Below are 24342 nucleotides of genomic sequence, written 5' to 3'. Positions count from 1 at the left end.
CTCTCTGCTTCCACGTGAAGAACTATGTCGAGCAAACGTATTCCAATGAACGATGTGCATGCAATGTTGCTACTGAAGTAAAGAAAGCTTAATAATTGACTCGACATCCTTGTGAAAAATCATAAGGGGTTCTGGAAAGCTTTGATAGAATAGAAGAAAGCCTTTCAGGAGATCTGACACAACCCCATCAGAAAACTATTGTGAAAAGGCTCGGTAGACCTCGAGCTGTTAAAACTCGCAGATTTCAAGAAACGAAAAATATTTCCAAAATATATATGTACATCGAGGTACTCGACAAAGTAATAAATTACATGCAAAGAGAATTGATTTCATTTTTTTGGTGAGTGCAAAATTATCATCATCTTCTAAAGGTGAAGCCTTGTCGTTCCAGTCTCTCCATTGCCGTTATTTTCAGCCCATTGTATGTTGGTACTCTCATAGTACTTTTTACAGTCAAATCTCGTTACTGTGCCACTTCGATACTATACCACTCTCGCTAATATACCACTTTTGCTCAGTTCCGACAAAATTCAATGCAAAATAAATTTACTATGCCACCCCCTACTATCGCTACCATACCGCTTTTATGCGGAGCTTTTCGAAAAGATACTGCGTGATTGGGACGGACGACTCGGCCAGCAGGGACGCAGAGTGCTGGTGCTATCTGGATAACTTCTCTGGCCACCCTCGCGAGCTCCAGCTGGACAACATCCAACTGGTATTCTTCCCACCAAACACGACAGCCAATTCGCAACCAATGTATCAAGGAATCATAAAGAACCTCAAGTGCCACTACAACAAGCTCCTGCTATGCCGCCAGCTTGAGGCCATGGACGAGGGAAAGGAGTTCAAGTTCACGTTGCTCGACGCTCTACACGTCGCCCGGCGTGCTTGGGAGCAGGTCAGCAAGTCGACGATCAGGAATTGTTTTGCGATGGCCAAGTACATCGAAGAGGAGATCCACTCTGAGGCACAGGATGCGGAGCTGCTCGAGATCTGGGGATCTCTGCCTGCCGAGGAAATGAAAAACACTAGAACGGGGAGATCGAGCTGTCTGACTTTCTCGAAGCCGACGAGTGCCTCATGACTGGCGGGTCTTTCACGCTGGAGGAGATTGCTGAGGAGATGCTGTGCAGTGCGGAGCCGGTGGAAAGCGAAGATGACGAGATAACATTCGAGGAGGAAATCGTTCCGTTCGAGGAAGCCCAGCACGCTTGGAGCACCGCCCGGAAGTTCATGCTACCGAGAAGCGGGAAGCCCGGTGTGAGGCAAGCGTGCGATCGGCTAGAAAACGAGATGCACGAGATCCGCCGAAAGAAGATTGCCAGCCGACGATTCGTAAGCGCTTTGGATTGATGGGTACCTTGAGAAAATAAAGCCGTTTTACCAACCCTCGTTATTATGTCACTCTTGTTCGGTCCCGGCAGGTGGCATAGTAACGAGATTTGACTGTATATCATCTCTAAATTTCCTGCTTGGCCGTTCTCTTCTTCTTTTTCCCAGTATTTTCCCCTCCATTATATTTTTCAGGAAGTTGTTGTTTCTGAGAACATATCCAACAGAATTTAATTTTCCTTTTCTCTATCGCTTTCATTAATTTCGTTTCCTCTTTACTTCCTCTCAATACTCCTACATTGCTTTTCTTGTCCGTTCATCTTGTTACTGCCATCCTTCCCCAAATCCGCATTTCCATCGCTTCCAACCGAGCCTTTTCCCTCTTTCCCAATAGCCTAGTTTCACATCCATGTTATAATTTACTCCAAATAAACGCTTTCGCACAGGATTTTCCAATTTCCTATGTCATATCTTTGTTTCCTAAAAATTTTCTTTATTTTCATATGCCTTCTTCGCGTAGGCTATCCTTCGTTTCACTGCAGAGGTGCATCTCTTGTAATTACCCTCCCAAGGTAGCAGAACTCTTCTACTTGGCTTATCCTTGATTGCCCTATCATTAAATTTACAGGGAGTTCTTTCATGTTACTAGAAACCATCATATCTTTGGTTTTTTCACTTTTATTTTGTTTCCATTTTATCAAATCTGTGGACAGGATATTGAGCATTATCTTCATTTCTTTGGCTGATGCTGCCAGGGTCGCAACATCTTCTGCAAACCTAATGCAGTGCATTTTCCTTCCATTTACCTTTATACCATTTGTCTTCTCCTGCATTGCCTCTCTAGCCCCTTCAGTATAATAAATTTTAAATAGATTTGGCGAAAGTAGATATCTTTTTCTTACTCCTTTACTAATCTTTCCTTCTTTCTCAAATCCATTTACTTTGATTTAAGTGCCTTTTTTCTGGATGGGGTGAACTATGAGCCTTCCGTCTTTGCAGTTTCTTTTCTCCTCATGGTTTCAAGCATAAGTTTCCAATCTACAGTATTGGAGGCTTTTTCCAAACCAATAAAAATAAAGAAAACTTTCCCGTCCATTTCTAGCCTTCTCTCTAGGATCAAGCGCAGTGCCAGAAAAGCGTATCTCGTTCCTATTCTTTCCCGGGAGCCAAATTGATCTTCTCCAACATTTTCCTCCATTTTATATTTGATTCTGTTCCTTACTGTACATAAAAGAACCTCGAAAGCATGTGATAGAATATCACTTGTTCTGTAATTTATGCATTAATTTAAATTCCATGATTTTAGTATCATAACAGTGTTGGATAACATACCCAAAAACAATAACTTATGCGAAATATTTCCCTCCGGTTACAAAATTATTTCCCTAACAAAATATGATTGTATCGATTCATTTTCACCCTCTATTTCTTCCCATGTGCTTATTAATCTTTAAGCAATGGGTGAAATGAGAGTTTATGACAACAAAATGCGTTTAAAATAATGTTTTCCTTTGTATAGTGCAAAATTGCGACATTTTTCCGTAGATTTAAAAAATCTATTTCTAAATTTGAAAAATAGCTAACTGCACTTTTTCAAACTTCAAAAGATTCGCTACGTACACTCTGGCCTGTCTCAGAGGTCAAGTCTAGTGGCTGGAGTATTCGTTGCGTCACCAATGAGGGCACGGAGGGGCAATCTCAGGCCCCTCTCATCCTATCAATTCCGCCCGATGACAACAGAGCGTTGCAAACAGAAGAGGTCTTAACGAGCGGCAGACCTTGGCAATCCGCGCAGACCCCTAGGCAAACATATTTCTCGGAGCGAAGATGGAGGGCGAGGTAATAAACTATCGGGCCCACGGTGTCGGGCAACAAAAGCTCCAGGAAGGAACTTTAGACAGATTCGAACGCTGCTGTCACCATGAAGACTCTTTTAGACCATCGGAATTCTATATCAGGTAACGATCGACAATCTTAGTGCCTCATTATTTCTTTGACAATAATACGCATTGGCACCAAACATGACTGCAAACCCGGCCCTATGCTTTCGAAAGGAGGAAAAGAAGGAAGAAGGTGATCTGTGGCGGACGATTAGAGAATAAGATACCGTAATTGGCAGTCTTACGAGTGAATCGTAGGAGACAAGTGAATGATTAGTATGTTAAATTTTGCGACAGAAGCATGAAGATCCACAAGAAATAATATCACTTTCATCCTGTTTCTAATTTCTGCGAAAACCGCAACAAATGTTTAGTTATAGTTGTCGCTTGACACAAAATATTCCATGGTTGTTGGATGTAACATGTTAAGTTTTCGTTTTCAGACACGGCAGTTGACTATGAGACAGCCATCAGTAAAGCAGGTCAGTAAGTGCACATTAAGCTACAAAATATGCATTAAGCACTAGCTTGTATATTCATTTATTTCAGGATTATTTGATATTTTGTAACTTTCTGACGCATCTGCATGTCATATGCTAGAGTTGTCTAGCGTTTGGAAGTGAAATACTGTTACTTCTAATTGCTGTTTATCATTCAACGTGTCTCCAAAGCTTTCGCGACACATTAGAATAAGCGTCAGAATGCAATTTCTGGGGAGCGACAAAGTTTTGCGTTATGTGCAAGTAAGAGGTGGTGTCATGGTGGGCAGGAGGGCAAAATATTCATTCCATCTGTTGGAACTATAGTATAGCGCCGATGAGTGGAAAGTGTGGGAGCCAAAAACGCACAATTAATCGTAAGTTAAAGGTGCTTTAGTCCCAATTGTTTCGCCTTACTCATCTACATGATATATCCGTATCTTATTTTGTCAATTGCCTTTTAGCAAACATTAATATTCAAAAGCTTGATTTAATGAGTTATTTTTATTTTTTATGCGAGGAATCAATATGCTTACCTCATTATTTACTTCCAAAATTTCTTTATTATCTCTTTTTATCGCATTTTAAATCTGCATGCTACAGCTACAAAGTTTGTGGAAAAAGTATCGGTAGCAATTTTTTCCTGATCCGCGCGTGACTTCCTGAATTCAGACCTTCGGTTGAATATACGCACAATCGCTAATTGTATTTATAAGATGATAATGCAAACCATAACGCGAAAGACCAGAGCTAAAAATATGCTCCCGAAGATCTTGACGGACGACAAAGAGGAGAGTCGTGTGTGTCTGCTTACGAAGTCCTTCAATGACATCGCGACGATTCCCCAAACCCCTTACATTCCCGCCTTGACACCAACAGGCTATTATTTTTATTCCCTATAAGAGTGAAATCCTTCCTCTTAGGACACCAGCATGCCTGTTCCAAATGCCGCCAAAGAAGCTTTTACACGTACCCTTAAAGACCTTCCGGACTTCCCCTACCACAGAACCTTCGAGTCGGGGAAAACCCGCTAGGGCAATATTGTGTCGACGCTCTCAAGGGATGCATTTTGATTATTATGAGGCATTATAGTATATTCAAAATAAACATTTTTTCCAATAAAACCCGATTTTATACAAGCCATACACAGGCAGGCTAGCACTATATGATAGCATATTGGGTATTTGTGTTCCCACTTATTTCGAATTTTGTCCCTTGGTCAACTTCCTCCTTCTGGTAAATTGCTCCTGTGTGTAATGCATTTCTTCTTCTTATGTGCCTACTTCATAAACCATCTTGGTCCAAGACAATTCCAAGATAGACAAACAATTAACCTGATATATTTTTTTCCCTCCAAACTTGGCGTGTAACTTAGCTTTCTTCTTTATCGAGAATCTGTTAATCTGGACTATGTTTACGTTAACTCTTATCCCATACACTCTAGCTGCGCGTGAAATTAAATCTTTTTTTTATGTTTTCGCTTGGAATCCTTCCTCACTCTACTTGATTTCCCCTCATATGTCTCTGAATCATTATTCTGCCATATAACCCTGTATTACTATACGTCACGGTTTAGCGAGCATTTGTGTTTGAACGTGTTAGATTGCACGCATATATTCGTAGACGTAACACGAAAGTGCCGAATAGTACAATACACAGTAACACACATTATAGAAACACAAAAAAAGAACACTCACACGTTATTTCTTGATATTTCGACGGAAACACTCCGTCTTCATCGGAAGATATGGATGTAATGCTTACTTCTATATCTTCCGATGAAGACGGAGTGTTTCCGTCGAAATATCAAGAAATAACGTGTGAGTGTTATCCTTTTTTTGTGTTTCTATATTGTGTGTTTCTTTGTATTATACTATATATATATATATATATATATATATATATATATATATAAATATATAAAAACACAGATGTAGATTTTTAGTATATAGAGACACAGAGGTAGCTCTCCTTCCCCCACCTCTCCCCCGCATATCCTCTCCGCTCTTCCCCGAGAACGCCATTCTGAAGACGACAGCCGTGCTGTCGAAACGTAAAATAACAAATTGTGAGTGTCCTTTCTTTGTGTCTCAATATTCTAAAAATCTACATGTGTTTTTATATATTTGTGTGTCGCCGAAGAGCGTTCCATTTCGAAGATATTTTATATATATATATATATATATATATATATATATATATATACATTATATATACATATATATATATATATATATATATATATACATATATATACATATATAAAAATATTTTTTTTGTATATGCTTGTATAGTATTTATATAGTATTTATACAACCACACACATACTATATGCATACGATGGGGGACCCAAAAATAACCGGAATGTTGTTATAGATTATTTAGTTCTCAATATATTTACATTAAATTTTGTTCACCTTCAAAGTGTTCCCATTGACCACAATGCACTTCTCCAAACGATGCTTCCATTGTACGGAACATTCCTGAAATTCATTCATCGGGATGTCCTTTTGGCCTACTAGCAATTTTTGTTTTACCGCCTCCACAGTGTCAAAACGCTTTCCTTTCATGCCCCTTTTGAGTCTGGTGAACAAAAAGAAGTCACAGGGAGCTAAATACGGTGAGTAAGGTGGGGGGTGGACAATCGATGTCACGCCGTTTTTTGTCAAAAACTGAATCACCGAGAGGGCAGCATAAGCCGACGTGTGAGATGGCGAGGGAAAAATTTGGCTGCAACCCTTTTCATATGCAATCTTCAGATAGAATCCTCTGAATTGAACTCAAAGACACTCAAGACATTTCAAAGAGTTGATCAATGGTTCTTCAACGATCTTTATGAATGAAGGCATTGATTTTTTTGACATTTTCGTCAGTTCTTGATGTTGAAGAGCTGCCTGAACAGGGTTGGTCTTCAATTGACATTTTACGATTTTTCAAGCGTGTAAACCACTCGTAGACTCTGTTTTTGCTTAGGGCAGCTTCCCCATAAGCAGCCTTGAGCATTACAATAGTTTCCACGGCCGATTTCCCCTACAGGAAACAAAATTTAACTGAAGCGTGTTGCTCTTGATAACCCGCCATCAAGTTTTTAACCGAAATGAAAAAGGTTGTTTCACTGACACAGCTCTCACGAACGGACCGATCCAGTCACAGCGACGGCGCTGCGCATACTGACGCAAGAGGCGGGCATACTGACGTACGACCGGCCGAACAAAGGCTTCCCCACTCTGGCTCCCCAATTCCCGTTACTTTTGGGTCTTCCCTCGTGTGTGTGAGTATATATAAAAATAAACCTTATATATGTATATACACATATAAACCATAAGCACAGAAATCAACCGGAAAGTCGGTTTAGTAGGTGATGGTAGAGATCACCCAGTACTAAGCCCTATACGGCGTGTGAAAATTCACACATCAGGGTAGGGGGGCCAGTTCCTTTCCCTGTGCCGGTGATGGTTTCCCAGGAAGACCTGGTACCCAAAAATCACTTTAGCTTGGGTGGAGCTGCAGGCGCCCAGAGTGCCTTGCCCGGGAATCGAACCCGGGACCCTCTGGTTAGCAGTCCAACGCTCTGCCCACTGGATATACCGCGACCCAAATACACATATATACAAACACACATATGTATATATATATATATATATATATATATATATATATATATATATATATACACACGTATATATGCATATACATATATACAAGGTTTATTTTTTATGCATACTTATCCGATAATTTCACTGAAATAATAAGTTTTCCATCTTCAGGCCAAGGAAAATTCCAGTTCGGAGTGTTGGGTGCTTGCGGCCTGTTTTACATTGCTTGCGCTTTCCAGACATTCTGCATCAGCTATTTATTACCATCGGCAGAATGCGACCTCCGGATGACTTCCTCTGACAAAGGCATCCTCAATTCATCGCCATTCATCGGTAAAGCATTTGAATGTTTAATTATCTTAACTTTGTATTTATTTGCCCCGTAAATGTATTTTGAATTCGAAGTTTCCTTATATACAGTGACAACTTGTAATAGGTTTACCAAACAATCTCCAATCGGTCTCATCGGGTCTGATCAATATGCCATTAAGCAAGCAAACTCGCCCCCAGATCGCTTTGGATGCGAGCGAGAGAGTCGAGTCGATTGAAGAGCGAGACTGCAGATCGACCAGGACGGCCCCAATTGTGAGTTTTAAACGGAGTTATCTGACGATCGTGGCTTCTGACTTCTTTCTACTTTGCCAAAGGATGAAATATGACGATCGTGGCTTCTGACTTCTTTCTACTTTGCCTAAGGACGAAATAAAGTATAATTGCAATTACAGACGGCACATTTCCGCAATGTCTTGGAACGCGGACATTGGTGAAAATAGTTTTGAGTAAAATATCTCGGTAAATAGTGTCATCATCACTAATGGAAACTTTGCAGTTGCGAATCCCACTGTGTATGGTGGCGAACACACCATAGAAAGTTGGAGAAAATGGATAGAGATGGCGAAGATCGAAATGTCAAACCCGCGCTGATGGGCTCATCGGGCCGGTCACCCCGCCACGTGGTTCACAGATCGGACCGGACTCAAATCTATCTGTGATCGCTTGGCAAATCCTGTATAGTCATAAGAAATCGAAGATTGTAAGAACTGTTTTAGTGTGCTGGATGAGCTAGTGCGAAATAGGTCTTTCCCGACCGATGGCTCGCAGTAGCAAGGGCACTAAACATAACCAGTGTGATGAGTGCCATCGCTGCGTCGACTAAAAAAGAGTGCTAGTCAAGCCGGTGTTGACTAGTTTTTACAGCGAAACTCTGTAGCTGCTCATTGAGGATCGCAGTCTAACACCTAACGAAGCCAATGCTTGCTACAACGGCTTTATACCTGAGCCTTTCTAATTTAAAAGCTGTCGCTCTTGCCCAAATATTTTGTGTATCTTATTTAGGGGTGTTGGACAGGGCCGCATTTTGCTCAATTTGTCATTACGTTGCAAAAATTGGATAGTTGTGGAAAAGATAGATGGAATAGTGTTGCCATTCTAGCATCCCTCGCACCCTCTCACCCTCCATTCAAACTCAAAACAATGGAAAGGTATACTTTGAAACTTTAAGGCTTCCCTTCGTGGAATTATTTGCTGTTCATGTTTTACGAGTTTGTAATTTTCCAAAAAAATATTTCATAGTGCAACGCGTTGCACCAACGGCCACAACAGGTACAAGTTACCCAGACAACTTTTAAATCCCAGAAAACTCTCCCCTTTAACTTCCCCCTCTCCTCCCTCCGATGGGTATATATTCAACAGATGTCTGTGTAACTTGTACCTGACGATGCCAATAGTCGGTGCAACGCGTTACACTGTGAAGTAAAGTATGAGGAAGATTACAAAGTCTTTTCATACGGACAAAGAACACGCGTTTATCTGGCTCCTTAATTCTTGGAATGAACCAGGTGTTGAAAATAGACATTAATTACCCCAAAATTTACATATTTTCAAATTATTCCCACATTTCCAAAAATTATATATATATATATATATATATATATATATATATATATATATATATATATATATATATATATATACAGGGTTCGTCCGGAAAAAAAGTGTACTGAGCTCAGGAAAAAAAATTTATTACACTTTTACATACCTTAAGGTAATATTCCTCAAAATAGGACCCTTGTGAGTCGATACACTTGTTCCAGCGGCGTTCCCATTCCTGGAACGCTCCCGCGAAGGCATCATCGGGAACCTCTCGAAGACTCGTCGTCGACCTCTTCTCTGCCCTCCACGAACATCTTGTGCCACCGAAAGATCATGTTTCTGGACATGGCTGACTCCCCGTAAGCCTGGTTAATCATACCGACAGTTTCGGTAGACGATTTCCCAAGCTTTACCGCAAATTTGATGGAATAACGCTGCTCCAAAAACTTCGGCATCGCGTTCCGTGATGTGGGTCGAGCGTGGAGGTTCGCGTTAACAGAGCTCCTCACTACACCACAGCTCAGAGCCGACTGCCTTTTTCAGCGTCGCTTGCCAACATACCCCCTCCAATCGCAGCCCGTCAGAGCGGTGCTGGGCGCGCCTGGAGCGGCGGGAAAAAAATCAGTACACTTATTTTCCGGACGAACCCTGTATATTTATTTATATATGCATAATATATATATATATATATATATATATATATATAAAATATCTTCGAAATGGAACGCTCTTCGGCGACGCACAAATATGTAAAAACACAGATTTAGATTTTTAGAATATAGAAACACAAAGAAAGGACACTCACAATTTGTTATTTGACGTTTCGACAGCACGGCTGTCGTCTTCAGTCTGAAGTCGCGTCTTCGTCTTCGTGTCCTTTCTTTGTGTTTCTATATTCTAAAAATCTAAATCTGCGTTTTTACATATATATATATATATATATATATATATATATATATATATATATATATATATATATATATATATATATATATGTGTGAGTATGTATGTATGTGTATATATGTTTGTGTATGATACACACACATACATATATATACACACAAACAGGTTTATAAACAAACACGAAAATGCGCCATATGGCGAAAATTTACTCATTCACGTGGAAATAGATATAAGGGAGCACACATAAAGGACGGACACAAGAGAGGTGGGGAAGGTGGAATCTAGCAAATCACGATTGCAAAATTTTGTAATGTATTTCATTGATAGGGACTTGAATCACCGATCTTTCGACTTGTCGGGCCGATGCTCTAAAAAATTGATAAATCGGGAAACTTAACATGCAATGAAATTCGCGGGGGATATACAGGTAACCTGTATACAACCAAGTATCCCAATGACAGTGTAAATTATGATAGTAGCAGTGGTTAGGGCATCGGCCAGGCAAGACGAAAGGTTTTTTGCTTCGAGTTACAGTCAAGGTAATGATTTGCACTTGTGATCTGCTCGATTCCATCTTTCCAACCTCTCTTGTGTTCGTCCTTTACATGTGTTTCTATCCATTTTAGTAATATCTATTTCCATGTGAATGAATATATATATATATATATATATATATATATATATATATATATATATATATATATATAATTACATTGGCCCGGTTTCTCGTCGTCAGGGTCCCTCGTGGGAGCGTGCATTTGGGGCAAACTGGCAGACTCGTGGGGACGGCGGTCGGTCATCCTGACGGCCCTCGCCATCGACGCTGTGGCCGCCATCCTCTCCAGCCTCATGCAAACATTCTGGCCGTTTGTATTCTTCCGACTTATCACCGGACTAACGTGAGCCATTCAGAAACACTGTTTCATTTACTATTCTCTCTTAAATGATTCCAGTTGTATTCTCGCCGTTTGATGTCAGAGTCGTTTTGAAAACAGCTGATGCCAGTGAAATCATCTCACTAACATCAATCAATGAGCAAGAATAAAAATGATGAATTAAAAAAATTTTTCTTGCGCCTGATAATAAAACAAAAATGTTCTGTATAAGAGGGTGCTTGACTCAGGAGAATAAACCCGAATGTATATATGTATAGATTGAATGAAGGAAATGTCTTTCTGGCAAACCATTGTAATCCTTTTTTTTAGTTGTATCGAACTTTTTTCCTTATATTATTATTTATTACATGTCAAGTATGATTAAAAACGGTACAGCCGTTCTTGCTTTATAAAAGTTGTTACCAAACTGTTCATTGATTGTTAGGTGGTACGAAGTTCGCCGGGTCAGCTAGTATTTTCATAAACTGATGAATGTGAGGAATTAAGGCCTTCGTGACATAATCATTGCTTAACTCAAGGCGATAATGATGGTGCAGGGTAATGGTGCGTTTACAATGGCAAATAAAAAATATATTTCAATGAGCATTAACAAATAGACATTTCGTAATCTCATCTTTGAAATGTAAAGCACATAATATATTAAATATAATATCTATCTGGCATTCATTTTTATAAAACATTAACAGTAATGCATTCCAGTGATTTTAAGAATCGGGACAAAATTGACTGTTTTCGAAAAGATATTCTATCCCCCTCGTGTGAAAAATGACTTTTGCCAATATTTAATGCTTGAAAACATTTCCCAAATTGACCTCTCTCTCTCTCTCTACCGTCACCTGCATCCCCACCGGGCTTGCATCTTGGGCAGAAATTTGGCGGCCATACCAGTGTGTTACCCTTACATGGGGGAAATGCACTCGTCGAAATTCAGAAGCAGAGCGCTGTGCTGGGCGGAGATGTTCTGGGCGCTGGGAACTGTTCTAGTCCCCCGTAAGTAGATATCGTTTGTTGAAAGATCGCGAGGGTACAGATGACCGGCCTTTGTGATATCGTGCTTTAAAAATGCATAAGATTCTCAATTTATAATTAGCAACGTAACTGACCCCAGTGGGATGAGTGATGGTACCACATTCAAAACACTGTTGAGAAAGGCAGAAAGGAAACCACCAGGATTATTTCTCCAATAAATTCAGATTTCCGCTATCGTTATCTCACGAAATCCTTGCAAAACAGACTCAATAACAGCAACAACCAAGAAAAAACAGAAGAGAACCGAACCAATTAAAAATGTGTACCTGGATTATAGCGACAATGCTGGGGACAGGGAAATTAGAAGAACCGAAGTGGGAGATGAAGAGAAAAGACAGATGTGTTAGGGGTGTGCGAGGCGAGATGGAGAGACAGCGGGCATTTTTGGAGCGATTATTATAGAGTAATGCACGTGAGGGGTGGAAAAGAGGGGGACATAATATTGAAATAAGGGGAAGGAAGAAGCGTCGCTAAACTTTAGAGCATTAAAGTGATCGCATATTAGGAGTAGAAATAACAGATGAACCAATGAACTTGGCCATTATTCGGGTGTAAATGCCAGCAAGCAGGCATAGGAACAAAGATGCAGTCTTAGGAGGAAACATTTGGTAGTTTTTAGGACTTGGCACGCAATAAAAGGCGAAAGCAGAGGTGGGAATGAGTTGGAGACTACGGTTTAGGTGCAAGTGATGACCGCGGATAGAAAGCAATAGGGTTCTATTAGAGAAATAATTCGATCATAAGGAACACTCGGTTTCAGAGAACGTGGAATACATCAGGTCTCACGCATCAGTTGGACTTCATCATCTCTTGGAACGGATTTAGGAACTGCGTGATCACCCCGCACAGTATCCCAGGAGTGAATTAGGATTCTGATCATAATTGAACACTAATGAGGTGTAATATCAGGATCCTTGGTTCAAAAATAGGAGACAAATGATAAAATGAAATGTAGAAGAATTAATCGGGGAGAAAGAGATGGAGCAGCAGGAAGCTTGGAAAAACTAAGGAGGGCAAAGAGGGTGACGAGTTAGATGGGTTAAAGATTGAAACATTTAAGAAAGGGATATCGAAAGCGGCAAACAAAAGCACATTTAAAGTAAATAGGAAAATAATGAGGAACGAATGATGATAAAATGATTCAGAAGACGGAAGAGGGAAGGAAATGGATAAATATAAACAGGGAAGAAGGAATATAGTGCTATAGAGAGTTGAATTATAAAATGACACGGTAGTCTAATAGTGCCACAGAAACATGGTTGAGGACGGAGTGCGAGCATACAGAAAGTTTAGCAGGAAGAATGGAATGGGTGTGCTTTGCAGGAAGGTGAAAACAACATTAGTAAGTTAGAAGGGAAAGTCCGAGGGCACTATCAAATAATGATAAATCCGGACAAATATTCTTTAAACCAGATAAGATTCGAGAGAAGGGAAAATAATGCATAGAGCCTGCCCCCAACTTATCTCTTCCGGACAGAAAATTCTCTCCTCCCCGCTTCCTTTTTGGTTGGCTCCTTCTTCTTTGACCCGGCATTCACTCCCTTCCTCCCACGTTCACCCTTGCCCTTGCGGCGGCTTGCGGGGTATTATATAGACGTAGAGGAAGTGGAAAGAAAAGGGTGGACGCGAGCAGAATGAATAATGGAAGAATGTTTTAAAATGCCATAATTTTATATATTATTGCGGGTCAGTCTGTGCCCTGGGACGAGTCAAACAATTGTAAAGGGTGTCAAGGTTGTGCTATTCCAAAAACAAAATCTATAAATTAGGTAACCTGGAAAAAGAGTGCTTTCCGGGCTTGGGAATTATTGGCCCGGCCGTCCTTCTTCCTCCCTTGCAGTGGTCGCGTGGGCGATCATCCCCCGCCCCTGGCTCCTCGGGTCCGCGGAGATCGGCTTCCGCTACAACTCCTGGAGGGTGTTCATCGCGGCCGCGGCAATCCCCTCCATCCTCTCCGTCGCCTGCATCTACTTCTTCCCGGAATCTCCCGCTTTCCTCCTGACCAAAGGGAGACACGACGAAGCTCTCCAAGTTTTCAGGCGAATATATCACTGGAACACGGGAAAACCGCACAATTCCTACCCGGTAAGACAAAAGGGCGGAAAGCAACGGCCGAATATTGTTTCGGCGAAATTAGCACTACATCCACTTCCCATCGCTCATTTGTCCACAGGATACGCTTAATTCCCTTGTAATTCCGCACGCAATTGCAAAGGGTGTGTAAATATTAGCGAGAATGTCTCTGGATGAGATATCCCGTCCCAGATTAAGGGCACTTGAGTATTGCTCTATGGAGCCCCCTTGTAGTATAACGTACTTCTCCCACGGACGTTCTAGTTTTCGCAACCCTCGATGAAAATTCATTTTTTCCCTCAATCATGACACCGCTCATTCATGGACCACGTCCGAGACTTCTGCGGAGACAGTGATGGAAGTTTTCGTTGTTTGTTGTCCATCTTTCGATAGACAATTATAATAACACATAAAATAAATGTGACTGTATATCGACACTGGGAACGCCTCAAGTGCTTTTGGAAAGGGCTGTAAGGGTTCAAATGTTTGATATTCATCGGCTGATATTAGTGATTTAGTTCATCAAAAAATATATGAAATGAACACTGGGAGTGTTTTAAATGAAATTGTGGGCTCTCTGGTTTGGAAAAATATTTCAAATGTAAATATTTCAAATGTAAATATTTAAAATGTAAATATTTCAATGCAATCTTTGAGTTTTAGGTGAAGCGGCTGGAAATGAACAACTCGCTGGAGGGCGATGGTGGCTGGAATGGGTCGGGGGAAGTGAGGAAGGAGAGCCAGAGCATCGCGTCAAGGCTGATGGACACGATCAGTCAAATGGGCGATTTATTCCGACCTCCCCTTCTCAAGAACACTATGATTGGCCTCAGCAGTCTATTCTCTCTCCAACTCGGGTAAGCACCCACCATTTCCACTCGTCCATCCCTGATTCGCTGATATCCTTTGGGAAAACTCAACGAACCGTCATCGGAGGATTCGACGATTAGTTTAAAAATAAAGAATCTCTCCTTTTAAAAAGACGTTTTTATTTACTCCAGCGGTTAGCCATCAAACGATTGTAATTTAAACTTTATGAAAAGCCGTATATTGGTTGTCAACACATTGCTTTCGATGACATTAAACTCAAAGTTTCAGGAATGAATGCTCCAACTTTGTTAAAAAGAAATATTTATAATAATGCTTCGGAAAGTTTATTGAATGATACAGTATTTTTATAATGAAAGCAAAAAGGCAGTGGGCCGTGCAATTTGCGTAAAAGCAAGAGAGGCAATGCCGCCACATTAATCTTTCATCCTCTAGATTTGCAGTAATACAAAGTCTGCCCCAAAAGTAGCCCGATATATTTTCCCCGGATAGACGCGCGGATGGGTGGAGGTTTCTCCGGCTCGGTTCGGGGGAAATGCTGGAGGCAAGTGACGAAAATCTTGTAGGAGTGAAGGAAGGGTGCGAATTCGGTGACACGAGTGCTCTCGGACGAACGAAAGGAAACTATGACACCAATCTGTCAAGAGCTTCTCGATCATGTGGGTGAGGATAGGAATTTTTCGGACAATATATATATTCCTCCCATGGACTAGAACCTTGACGTGGTGGAAGGGCTTGTGCGTTCCGATGATCCCTAGAGCTGTGCTAGCGGGTTAATGATAATTACTCCTGGTAGGGTCACTCGTGCAAGATAGGTCGAAGGATAGGAGCCAGACGAAAGGTTGTCCACGCAGTGTTTGTTCTTCAGTGAGGCGGCAATTAAGTGATGGTGTCATGTTAAAAACACTATTGAGGAAGGCAACGGGAAACCACCTCAATTATCATTCCCAAGATTTACATGATGGACAAAACAGAGATTTTGAGTCCTGGCAACTACGGGGCTCGGCCCAATCGGCCGTGTGTCGTGCCCGACAGCGGGACAGGCAAGGCTTCTGAGGTCGTCATATCACGAAACCTTCGGTGGGGACAAGAGCCTACGAGGGGTTGCCATAATATTAAATAAAGAGGTAGGGAGAAGCGTGGTCAACATAGAACAAGCAACGGATGGAATATTTCTAGTAGAAATAGTTGAAGAACCGACGAACTTGGTCATTGTTCAGGTATACATGCCACCGAGAAACCATACGGATTAAGAGGTCGATAGGATATACGATCAGTTAGAGGATATAATCGAGTGTGTTCCTGTAGGGAAACATTTGATAGTGATGGGGGATTGGAATGCGACGGTAGGCGAAAGAAGAGATAGTGATGAGGTGGGGGACTACGGTTTAGGCACGAGGAATGACCGCGGGGAGAAAGCAGTTGAGTTCTGCAGGAGACAGGGGTTAGTCATCACCAACACTTGGTTTAGACACCTCAATGGCGCAGGTATACATGGAAAATACCAGGTGACTTAGTATTATAGCAGTGAGATTATATCCTGGTTAGACACAGGTTTTGGAACAGTGTGATAAATTCGCACAGCTTCCCGGGAGCGGATGCGGACTCTGACCACAATTTTGTTGTCATGAAGTGGAGCGTCCGTTTCAAAAAGATAAGGCAGGGGCGGAGGGTTAACCCATGGAATGTAGAAGTATTTAATGGATTGGAAAGGAAGAAGTACCAGCAGGTTCTAGAAAAAATCATTACCGATGATAAAGAGCTGAAAACTATCGAAGAAAAATGGGAATGTATCATTCATGGGATAGAAAGCTTTAAAAAAAACTATAGGCACCTTTTATGGGAAAAGAACAAGTAAACTATGGATGACGGATGAGATGATTTGAAAAATAGATGAGTGGAGAAAATGGAGGAATGTAACACAGGAATTGGCAGAAGGAGGTACAAAGAGTTAGTTAATTAATTGAGACGAGCAACAAATAAAACAAAAGAAGCATGGTTGAAGACGTAGTGAGAGGATATGGAAAGTTTGCAAAGAAAGAGTAAAATTGGTACGCTATAAAGAAGGTTCAAACACTATCGGGAAGTAAAAAGGAAAGAGTTGTGCTCATAGTAGTGATAAGTCGAGTTAGATAATATTTGAAACAGAAAATATCCAAGAGAGATGGAACGAATATATAGAAGAGCTGTATAGTAAAGTACTTAGACCGACAAGCTAAGAAGAAGAAAGAGAATATGACGTAGATGAAAATAGCTTAGGTCCATTCGTGTTCTACAATGAGACGGAAAGGGAATCAAGGGAGATGAAATCAAATAAGGCTGTGTGGGGGGACAACACTCCAGTGGAACTACTAACAGATTTAGGAAAATGTGGAAGGAAGAGCCTACAAGATCAGTGTTAGTCCCTATTTCGAAAAAGATACAGGCCACATCATATGAGGACAATACATTTGATTCCCTATGCAGCTAAAGTGGCTCTTAGGATGATCAACAAATTGATGGAGAGTAATGCAAATAAGCAATGTAAGTTTGGGTTTAGGAAGGATAGAGACATGCGCGATGCAACTGCAATAATGAGAATACTAATAGAGATGAATATAGAATACAATGAGGACGTATTCGCTTGTTTCGTAGATTTCGAAAAGGCGCTTGAATGAATGGGGAAAAACTGATGAGTATATTGCAGAAAATAGGAATAGATTGGAGGGAAAGGAGGCTAATCGGCAACCTGTACATGTATCAGACTGCGGGAGGCATGGGAAGAACTGGAGGTAGGAATGAAAGTTCGAGGGGAATTCATAAAATCAGTTAGGGTTACTGATAACCAGGCCTTGGATTGTCAATCAGCCACGGGGTTGCAAGCATTGCGGAGTGAATCTACATCTACATCTACTTAATACCCCGCAAGCCGCCGCAAGGGCGTGCGGCGGGGGGTGTTAGGACACCACCCGTAATTTAGAAAAGAAAAAGAAAAAAAAACCGCATGCAATAACCACAAAATCACATATCCCCAAAAAAAAACATGGCATACATTCATGCATGAACACTTACATCCCACACACATGCAAAAACTCAATCTACATCTTACATACACTTGCACCTGAAAGTATACCTAACAGCTTTGCAGTGTTTAACTTTGCTCCGACTTGTAAATTCAATGTTTTCAATATTTCTAAAGTGACTTCGGTTTCTTACTATTATGATTTCTGATTGTTCGGGGAAAGAATGAGTATTTGTACCTATCTGTCCTGGAATCTATCTCCCTTAGTTTATCTTTATGGTCTGATCTACCATACCTACCTACCTAATCGGACATTCAATGCAATAGATACGGGATGAGAATCAACATAAATAAAAGGAAGGTTGTACGATTTTCTAGAAAGAAAAAGGCTGACCTAAACATTAAAATAGGAGGGCAAAAACTAGAGCACATAGAACAGTTTACGTATCTCCGATGTGTTTTGTACCAAGGTAGTGGGGACGTAAGGAGAAGAACTGCGCTAGGCAAAGAGACTTTCACAAGGAGGAGGGAGCTGATCACAGGGACGTTAAGTAAGGATATTAAGAAAATATTCGTCAAAACTTTAATATGGAGTGTAGGTATTTACGGCGTGGAAACGTGGTCATTGAAGCAGTAGGAGAGACGTAGACTGGAGGCTTTTGAAATGTGGGTGTGGAGAAGAATGGAGAAGGTGAAATGGACAGAGGAGAAAACAAATGAGGAAGTACTTGGTATGGTGGGCGAAGGGAGGGGTTTGTTGAAGACTGTAATAGAGGGGAAAATGCTTGGCAAACGAGAAAAGGGCAGGAACATGATAGGGATGCTGATTTAGGAAAGGTTTCTGAATTGTTTCCTTAGAAGTCACAAAATATTTGGTAGTTGTGTCCAATAAAAACCTACCTTAGCTGTTTAATCACTAAGTAATAATATAAACATATTTACCTTACATATAATGATATATTAAAAATATATAAATATATATACATACATACATACACGTATAGACGCAAAACGGCAGTATCGTTATATGAACCTGTTCTCCTCTTGATTGCAGATACTTTGGCTTTGGGATGTGGTTCCCGGAGCTGTTCAATCGATTCGAGGAATTCCAGATGGCGCACCCGAACGAGACGGCGTCCGTGTGCGAGGTGGCCAACATGGAGGTGGCGACACCGCAATGGGTGCTCGCGTTGGGCAACGGCACCAACGCGACATCCATGATGGACTGCTCGGACGACACCATCCAGCCACAGGTGTTCATCAACACGTTTTCCATTGGCTCCACGAGCATCATATTCGCCTTCCTGACGGGGACCTTCGTGGAGCGGATAGGACGAAAGAGGGTCATCGGTAAGGAGACATGGGGTCGACCGCCCTCGTTTCCCGCCCCGCGAGGATTGACGCGGAGGGCAATGGGAGAATTATTTGCGACGACCACGTCTGCGACCTCCGAAAACTAATATCGAGGTGAAAAGTGATGTATATTGCACATTCTACATTCACAAAGCTTACACGAAGTTAAGGGGAAGACTACACGAAGTTAAACGTCTTCGGCGGATTGACAGCCACAAGCTTCAATGAGAAAAGAATAGTCTCACAGAAAAAACAAACCGAAATGATAACGTTGCTATGTGAACGTGGAGTAATTAATCAATGAAAGAAAAATAATCGTGCTCGCTGTAAAACACTTCATTACCGCGATCACCGAGATGAAAGATAAATTTAAACGTGGAATGGACCGTGAAAAAGCTTGAGGATAATTTCAAACAACAATAATCGATTGTTAGGGGAAAAGAGTGCGGCAAAGGCTATGAAAACATTTTGTTCGTTTATAAAAATTTTCCTTTTTCATTCATTTATGAAATTTCATTTTAACCAATACTGACAAAATATTTGGAAATAAAATTTAAATTTTTCAACTTTAAATTCCTGTTAAGATAAACCAAAAATTACGCCCTACGTCGAAGGAATCGATCTGGGAAAATAGGTAAGTTTGCATTCAAAATGAATTGTAAAAGGCGAGGATACTCTTCGAATGAAGGAATTAATTGAATGAATGCCATAAATCGAATCGTTTCCGCCAGTTTTTGCAATTTCTTGCTATGCATTCAGCTTGTATTCAGAAGACCGTGTATCACCCCACCTAATGATATCATCGTCAGAATATGACCTCAATTAAAGCATACTCTTAGGTCAGAATATGACCTAAGAGTATACTTTAATTGAGGTAATGGCTCTTCTCCTGCACTCGCCTTTGGCCAGAAAGGGAGAAGCTGGAGTCCAAAGGGAAGCCATTGTAAGCGCAATTCGCAGGAACACGGAGGATGGACATGGATGTGGAATTTCTTGAAAGCGGTGATTATTCATGCAAAGGAAGGAATTAGCGACATTTTGCCAAATAAATAAGAAGAAAAGGAAAAGATCTTCAATACGGATGTAAGCGACATTTCAGGAGAGAGAGAAAGTCAGAGTGGAAGCATAGTGGTGGAAAATGGAAGAATACAAGAAGTATCCCAATAGAAGTATGACTTCTTTTTCCCTGGATTGACGGACGAAAGGGCGGCGGTTTCTCTGGCTGGGATGGAGGGAGGTGAGTTTCCGGAAAGGACGGAGGCAAGTAGTAGTTGGCTCCCAGTCTTTACGGAGTGCGGATCGTTCCTTTGCGAAAGCTCTATAACGTGACCTCGCTACGCTCCCTCGTGAACCGGTTATTGGAACAAGGCTACATAATCAAATTTTGCGTGAAACTAGGTACAAGCGGGAAAGAGCACCATAAAATGCTCAAGGCAGCTTATGGTGATAACACCATAGGTAGATGGGGTGTTTTTGAGTTGAACAAGTTGTTTCGGGAGGGTAGAGAAGATGTTGAAGACGCCGAACGTTTTGGACGCCATTCGCACTCAAAAAAGTGACAAATATCTTGTAATAGTAAAGGCTATGGTGGGAAAACATCTAAGATTAAGCGTTCGCATAGGGTCTGACCCATTGAAGTGATGTACATCGACTTACAACCAAAAAAATGGGCTTGAGAAAGGTGCGTGCGAAGGTGGTGCCGCGAGTGCTCTCGGACGAGCAAATGGAAACTCACACGCGATTCTGCCAAGAGATTCTCGATCATGCATCATCCACCCTATAGCACTGTATTTGCTCCATTTATATTATAATTAGGTATTCTACCCGTTAAGGTAGGTTTTTGGATGGGCACAGCTACTAATAAAAACATTTTGTGACCCCTAGCAAAACACAACATCCTACTCTACATCAGGTCCCTCTTCGGCTCTGAGTACTTTCTTCCTCCCTTCATCCCGTCCAACATCCCTATCCTGTTCCTTCCCTTTCCTCTTTTGCCCAACATTCTCCCCTCAATTACAGTCTTAAACATCCCGCTGCCGGTCAACACCCCCTTCATCCACTTTTCCTGCCTCCATAGGATTTCTCCAACAAACCCCTCTCTTCGCCCACCATACCAAATACTTCCTCATTTGTTTTCTTCTCTGTCCATTTCACCTTTTCCATTCTTCTCCACACCCACATTTCAAAAGCCTCCAGTCTACGGCTATCTTCCAGCTTCAATGACCCCGTAGTTGCCAGGACTCAAAATCTCTGTATTGTCCATGATGTAAATCTTGGGAATGATATTTGAGGTGGTTTCCCGTTGCCTTCCTCAATAGTGTTTTTAACGTGACACCATCACTTATTGGCCGCCCCACTGGGGTCAGACGCCATTGCAGCCGCATCACTGAAGAACAGACGCTGCGTGGACTGTCTGGCTCCTAACCTTCGACCTATCTAGCATGGGTGTCCCTACCAGGAGCCCAGGAGCATAATTATTATTACTCCCGCCAGCACATCTCTAGGGGTCATCGGAACGCACAAGCCATTCCACCATGTCAAGGTTGTAGTCTGGGGATATATATATATATATATATATATATATATATATATATATATATATATATATATATATATATTGGAAATAGTCGAAAGTATATCTTCATCAAGTGGACAATTACAAGAGCTTTCCTCTCTATTATTAACCAATTTGCCATTTCAATAGTCAGCTTTACCCTAATGTTAATACACATAAAATATGCAATTAATATTATATTTTAAACCCTTACGTGGGTTTTCCATTGGACCATAAATTATTCTTTTTCAACTTACATTATTTTTTTCAGTGACCGCGATGACGCTAACTGCATGCTGTGGCGCAGGGAGTTACTTTGTCCGATCTGCAAGTCAAAATCTGGCGCTATCATGTTTCCTACAAGCTTTCAATGCAGCTTCTTTCTCGACGCTCATGTCTGTGATCATTGAGCTCTTCCCAGCTACATTAAGGTACTCGTTCATCTATTTACTCAAGGGATAAATTCAACGAATAAATTCCACCAGTCGAAATACCGTCAAGTGTTAAAGTAAATAAACCTTACTCTGGAGCTTTAAAACAAAGAAATAATTTCTTCATACATGAGTTATTGTTCAAAAACCTATTTTCCTGAGCACAATGAATCTTTAACACACACCATTACGGAATTTGGTTGCCTTTGGTGACAGGAGAGTCCATAGTATTATACCGAATTAATCTTACTGCACAGGGGACTTGCGACGACGATTCTGATGAATATGAGCTATGTCGGTTCCATCGTGGGCAACCTGCTGTTCGGGCTCCTCCTGGACGTCAACTGCGCCATCCCTGTATTCTTCTCCGCTGGGATCATCGCGGGTGAGCTGCCTTATTCTTTAGGAACACACTCTTCTCTTCGAACGCTTGGGAGCCTAACGCCCTCAAATCCATAACACCCTCAAATATCACCCACGAGAGCAAACCATAAGATTGAATAGTTTGTACTCTGTCTAATGTGCACTTGACTGCTGTTGAGTTTGAAAACTCCCACGAAATAGAGAATCCTGCGTCTGGCAGGAAGAAAGAGGAAGTCGCTCTTTACCTCAAGGCTTCTTCCTTTTTGCATGCACCAGATGCTATCTTTGCAGCATAGGGTGCTATTTATTGCATTGATTACACCACTAACGAGCCCTTTCTGATCCTGCAGGATGCGCCGTTCTTTGTTTATTCCTACCAAACAACAAGAACGCAGTCATCTCCTGACGTGGCCAAGGGCGGAGATGGGGTCGTCCGAGAGAAAGTAAACCACCTTCCGTCCGGCAACAGCCCGGATCCTGAAGAGAAATGGTTTTCAACGGATTCCTATAGTGAAAGTATTATGAATTTCACGCTACATGTTTATTCCAAAGCTTTGATCGGCATTGCAATATTTTTACAAAATATTACAAACACCCTGAGGTCTATTGTACTTATCTTGTATAATATTTTTCGAAGAATGCTGTTTTTAATTTTGTTGTTTGTATATCTATACATAAATATTCGCAAAGTAACAAAAAAATGCAAAGCTATAAAAATATCTGTCAAATCTTATAATAAAAGCTTACATTTTTTAAGTGCCAAAGTATTAAATCTTAATATCAATAATTTGATAATCATTCATATTAATGATCTTATGAATAAAAACCTTTCTAAATATACCTTTGGAAAAGGAAAATTTAAGGTTTTGTCAGTTTTTGATTTTGCTCATCATAGAAGAACTGCAATGAAAAACACAGACTCATTGCGTCTTCGTTATCGGAAAATACGAAGAGGTTCGCCGAAGAGCCGACGAGAGTGATTACAAATATCACTTAAATTTAATTCGGAATGCATTTTAAAAAATGAACGTACTATAAATATAAATGGACCTTAAAATTTCCTTTCTTCATATATAACACGGTAAGGGTAAAACAGCCTTTTATTCCTTTTTATTTATCCCAGTAATATTAAATTTTGCCTAAGAGAAACGGCGGTCTCTATACATCATTTCCATATTAACTGGTTCCCTCATTGTCGGACGTGAGTAGCATTTTCCATTCTAAATATCTTAGTAACGATGCCCTCTGAGATTTGCTTAATGAATGGTAATAGATTAATAAAAGATTTGCCTCGGCAGCTCTGGAGTACATGGACTCAATTACTTCAAAGTAGCGATGGGCATAGGTTATTACAAAGTTTCATTTACTGCAAGACGTCACTGATAATCTTTCATAGTATTGCATATATATATATATATATATATATATATATATATATATATATATATATATATATATATATATATATATATATATATATATATATATATAAGATATAGCAGAATTAATTCTAATCGTTTTCCACAAGAAAAAAGCTCAATATGATCGATGAAATGCTCACTTTCATTTTCAGTGCATAATTTTCGAATTAAGGTGCACTCAATGCACGCAAGTGACGCCCGATACTTTTTCATAACGTCTCTCATTTGAGCATAAGGGCAGTTTTGAAAGAATAAGACCACATAACTGATTGTCTCTCATTTTATTTCATGGCCTAGGTTTTTCAAATGGTTCCAATGGCTTTCCTTG

General features: G+C 40.8%; 2 protein-coding genes across 2 annotated transcripts; both read left to right on the top strand.

Moving 5' to 3' along the window:
* The first annotated feature begins 586 nt into the window (after positions 1-586).
* Positions 587-1087, top strand: LOC139694748 (tigger transposable element-derived protein 4-like). Its single transcript, XM_071593252.1, has one exon. The coding sequence runs from the start codon at positions 587-589 to the stop codon at positions 1085-1087; it is 501 nt and encodes a 166-aa protein (XP_071449353.1).
* A 2544-nt stretch (positions 1088-3631) lies between these two features.
* On the top strand, positions 3632-23273 carry LOC139694763 (synaptic vesicle glycoprotein 2B-like). The gene is made up of 10 exons (XM_071593272.1): positions 3632-3701; positions 7462-7623; positions 10802-10964; positions 11830-11951; positions 13831-14075; positions 14727-14920; positions 18947-19242; positions 22071-22230; positions 22488-22615; positions 22944-23273. Exons 1-10 carry the CDS (start codon positions 3638-3640, stop codon positions 22997-22999), a joined length of 1590 nt encoding a protein of 529 aa, XP_071449373.1. The 5' UTR covers positions 3632-3637; the 3' UTR covers positions 23000-23273.
* Positions 23274-24342: the final 1069 nt, after the last annotated feature.

The sequence above is a fragment of the Hetaerina americana genome, unplaced genomic scaffold (genome assembly GCF_022747635.1).
Source record: "Hetaerina americana unplaced genomic scaffold, ioHetAmer1.1.p SCAF_54, whole genome shotgun sequence".
NCBI classification, from domain to species: domain Eukaryota; kingdom Metazoa; phylum Arthropoda; class Insecta; order Odonata; family Calopterygidae; genus Hetaerina; species Hetaerina americana.
The sequence above is the reverse complement of the archived record's forward strand: the minus strand, read 5'-3'. Positions and strand labels throughout refer to the sequence as shown.